This window comes from Trypanosoma rangeli (assembly GCF_003719475.1).
Source record: "Trypanosoma rangeli strain AM80 chromosome Unknown Tra_15.4_contig_00721, whole genome shotgun sequence".
In the NCBI taxonomy this organism is placed as follows: Eukaryota; Euglenozoa; class Kinetoplastea; order Trypanosomatida; family Trypanosomatidae; genus Trypanosoma; species Trypanosoma rangeli.
The window spans coordinates 255-2,473 of record NW_021706470.1 but is presented as its reverse complement, the minus strand read 5'-3'; the positions used below and the strand labels follow the sequence as shown (position 1 = coordinate 2,473).

General features: G+C 54.6%; 2 protein-coding genes across 2 annotated transcripts in view; both read right to left on the bottom strand.

The window, feature by feature from the left end:
* Positions 1 to 1,264, bottom strand: part of TraAM80_09913 (trans-sialidase) — a gene marked incomplete at both ends in the record, with an annotated part of 2,490 nt that extends 1,226 nt beyond the window's left edge. Inside the window, one exon of the mRNA XM_029386569.1 lies at positions 1 to 1,264. This exon is cut by the window's left edge and continues 1,226 nt beyond it. Coding sequence (XP_029233580.1) covers positions 1 to 1,264 — 1,264 coding nt within the window.
* A 131-nt stretch (positions 1,265 to 1,395) lies between these two features.
* On the bottom strand, positions 1,396 to 1,986 carry TraAM80_09912 (trans-sialidase; the record flags this gene model as incomplete). Its single annotated transcript, XM_029386568.1, has 1 exon — positions 1,396 to 1,986. One exon carries the CDS (start codon positions 1,984 to 1,986, stop codon positions 1,396 to 1,398), a length of 591 nt encoding a protein of 196 aa, XP_029233579.1.
* Positions 1,987 to 2,219: the final 233 nt, after the last annotated feature.

Below are 2,219 nucleotides of genomic sequence, written 5' to 3'. Positions count from 1 at the left end.
GCGGTTCCGCACTTTCCGGCTTTGGAATGGAAACTTTATTCTGGTGAAGCTTACCGATCTCCGTGTCATCCAACGGACGGTTGTACAGCATGACATTCGCCACCGTCGCATGAATTTGTTTGCCGGCCGACGAATCATCGTACGCGCCAAAGAAGAAGTGCGAGATCCCGTACAAAGTCGTTCCATCGGGCCGTATCGTTTGTGGATTCGATATGCACTGGCCGTCAATGTACACAGAGCCCGCACCGTTGTCCACTCGAAGCACCACGTGATATGTTTTATGCAACTCCCACTTGGTGGAGGAGTGCTTCACGCCCGACCCGTACACCGCGCTCCATTGCATATCCTCCCCGTACGAGATTCCCAGCAGGGTTGTTTTATCTCCGTTCATCGCGCCCACCAGGGGAGTCCTGCCCGTCGGAACCTCATGAATGGACACAGTCGCCGCAAACGTGAACTTGTAGTTGGCAAAGTGATAGCGTTGGTGCTTCCCCTGCCGGCCCACAGGCCACTGGGCACCTGCGCCATGACCTCTGAACGTCAACCCATTGGGCGCCTTCCGTTGGACTCCTCTCGTAGTGGCATCCACCCCAAGGTACTCGTCCTTCCACTGGTCCCTGGCGAAGGTGCCAGACAAATACCCAACCAGCCCGGCCGTGGGAACAGAAACAGTGCAGTTCCCTCTTGCAAACGTGGCTGAAGTACATGTGCTCGAAAAGAGACTGTCCCAGTAAGCCCAAACAGACAACGCAACTCTTATCCGCCGTAGCTCGGCCGCCAGGTTCGCAATGAGGACTCGGTGATTATTTCCCGCGCTCTCCTCGTATAAGCAGTGCAGCTTACCACCCGTGTACAGCAGGGAGCTGGAGGGTGTGTTCCCCGCGGTGGATATCAGCCCAACGTGGAAGATGCGGTTGGTGTCGGTTAGCCACAGGTGAAGTTCTCCTTGTTGGTAGTAACTACCATCTTCGGACTGGCTGAAGAGAATCACCTTCTTTTCATCAATCGTTGCAGTGATGAACCCACCTGGGAAGTCGAACTCAGGGCTTCGCCTCGAGACGCCCCACACGCGCGAGAGTGTCCCAAACTCCTCCGTCCACGTATCCCCCTTATCCTTCGACGCGTACACCCTGCGACGCCCATCCCTGCAGGAGACCATCATGAAGAGCTCTCCATTCTCCCATTCAAGAAGAGCGGGATTGACGCAGCCCTCATGAGTTGCACTCCTCGCCAGCATCCATCGCTGAGAGTCACTTGTGTACATAACGGTGGATGCAACATCCCCATCCCCTTGTCAAAAACTGAACAGGAAACACAAGCGTCCCATTCGCCATTCTCGTGATGGGAGTACTGACATTGTGGAAGAAACCAATCAAGTCGTAGGGGCCTTGGGGGTTATGGAAGGGGATTCTCCATTGGAACAATATCCGCCAAGAGGTGTGATCTTCCTGAGACGGCTGCCCTCGCAAAATAAATATTGGGCTCCGAAACAAATTGGCCCCTGCTGTACTGAGTTCCTTGCCTTCCACTTGTGTCGTAGCCCTCCACAAAAGCACACAACGGATCCGTGTTTCCGTAAGGCGCGTCTCTGGAGAGGTATGATGAACCCAGATTGGGAAAAGCACCGGCACCATCACCACCTGCAAACCTGTATGGAGTCCACCTCCCCCCATTGTCTATGCTGATATGTGCCGCCAACTTCGCAGACATTTCACGGCCTTGCACATCTGCATCGAATAAAGCTCCAGAAATGGCCACCAGCACCTCACCCACGGCCACAAGATGAGAACCGCGGAACACGTAGTCGGTGGATGGTACCGGAAAGTTTGAATACAGCAAAACCGGCTGCGGCGAAGGCTGAACTCCAAAGGGGTAACTTGCCTCCAATCCCGCGTGATAGGAGTATGCAGCTTCACCGCAGCCGCAGCATATCAGCACAACAAAGAGAAGCAGCAGCGCTGCAGAGGAAAACCGATGCCGCGACATTTTGGACTGCTGCTCACTCTCTCTTCCCTCCGCGTGCTGGATCCAGTCAGGCCGCGACGATTGTGTGGGTGCTGAACCTGACAGCAGCAACACTCGAGCGTATATATTATATATGCGTGTGGTCGCTGTGTGTGTGTGTTGCTGGTGGTGACTCCAGAACCCTCAAAGCGCACAATAGCGAGTAGTGTGTCTTGTCTTTCATTCCGAGTGTGTTGGGGAGAGAAAGTTGTGAG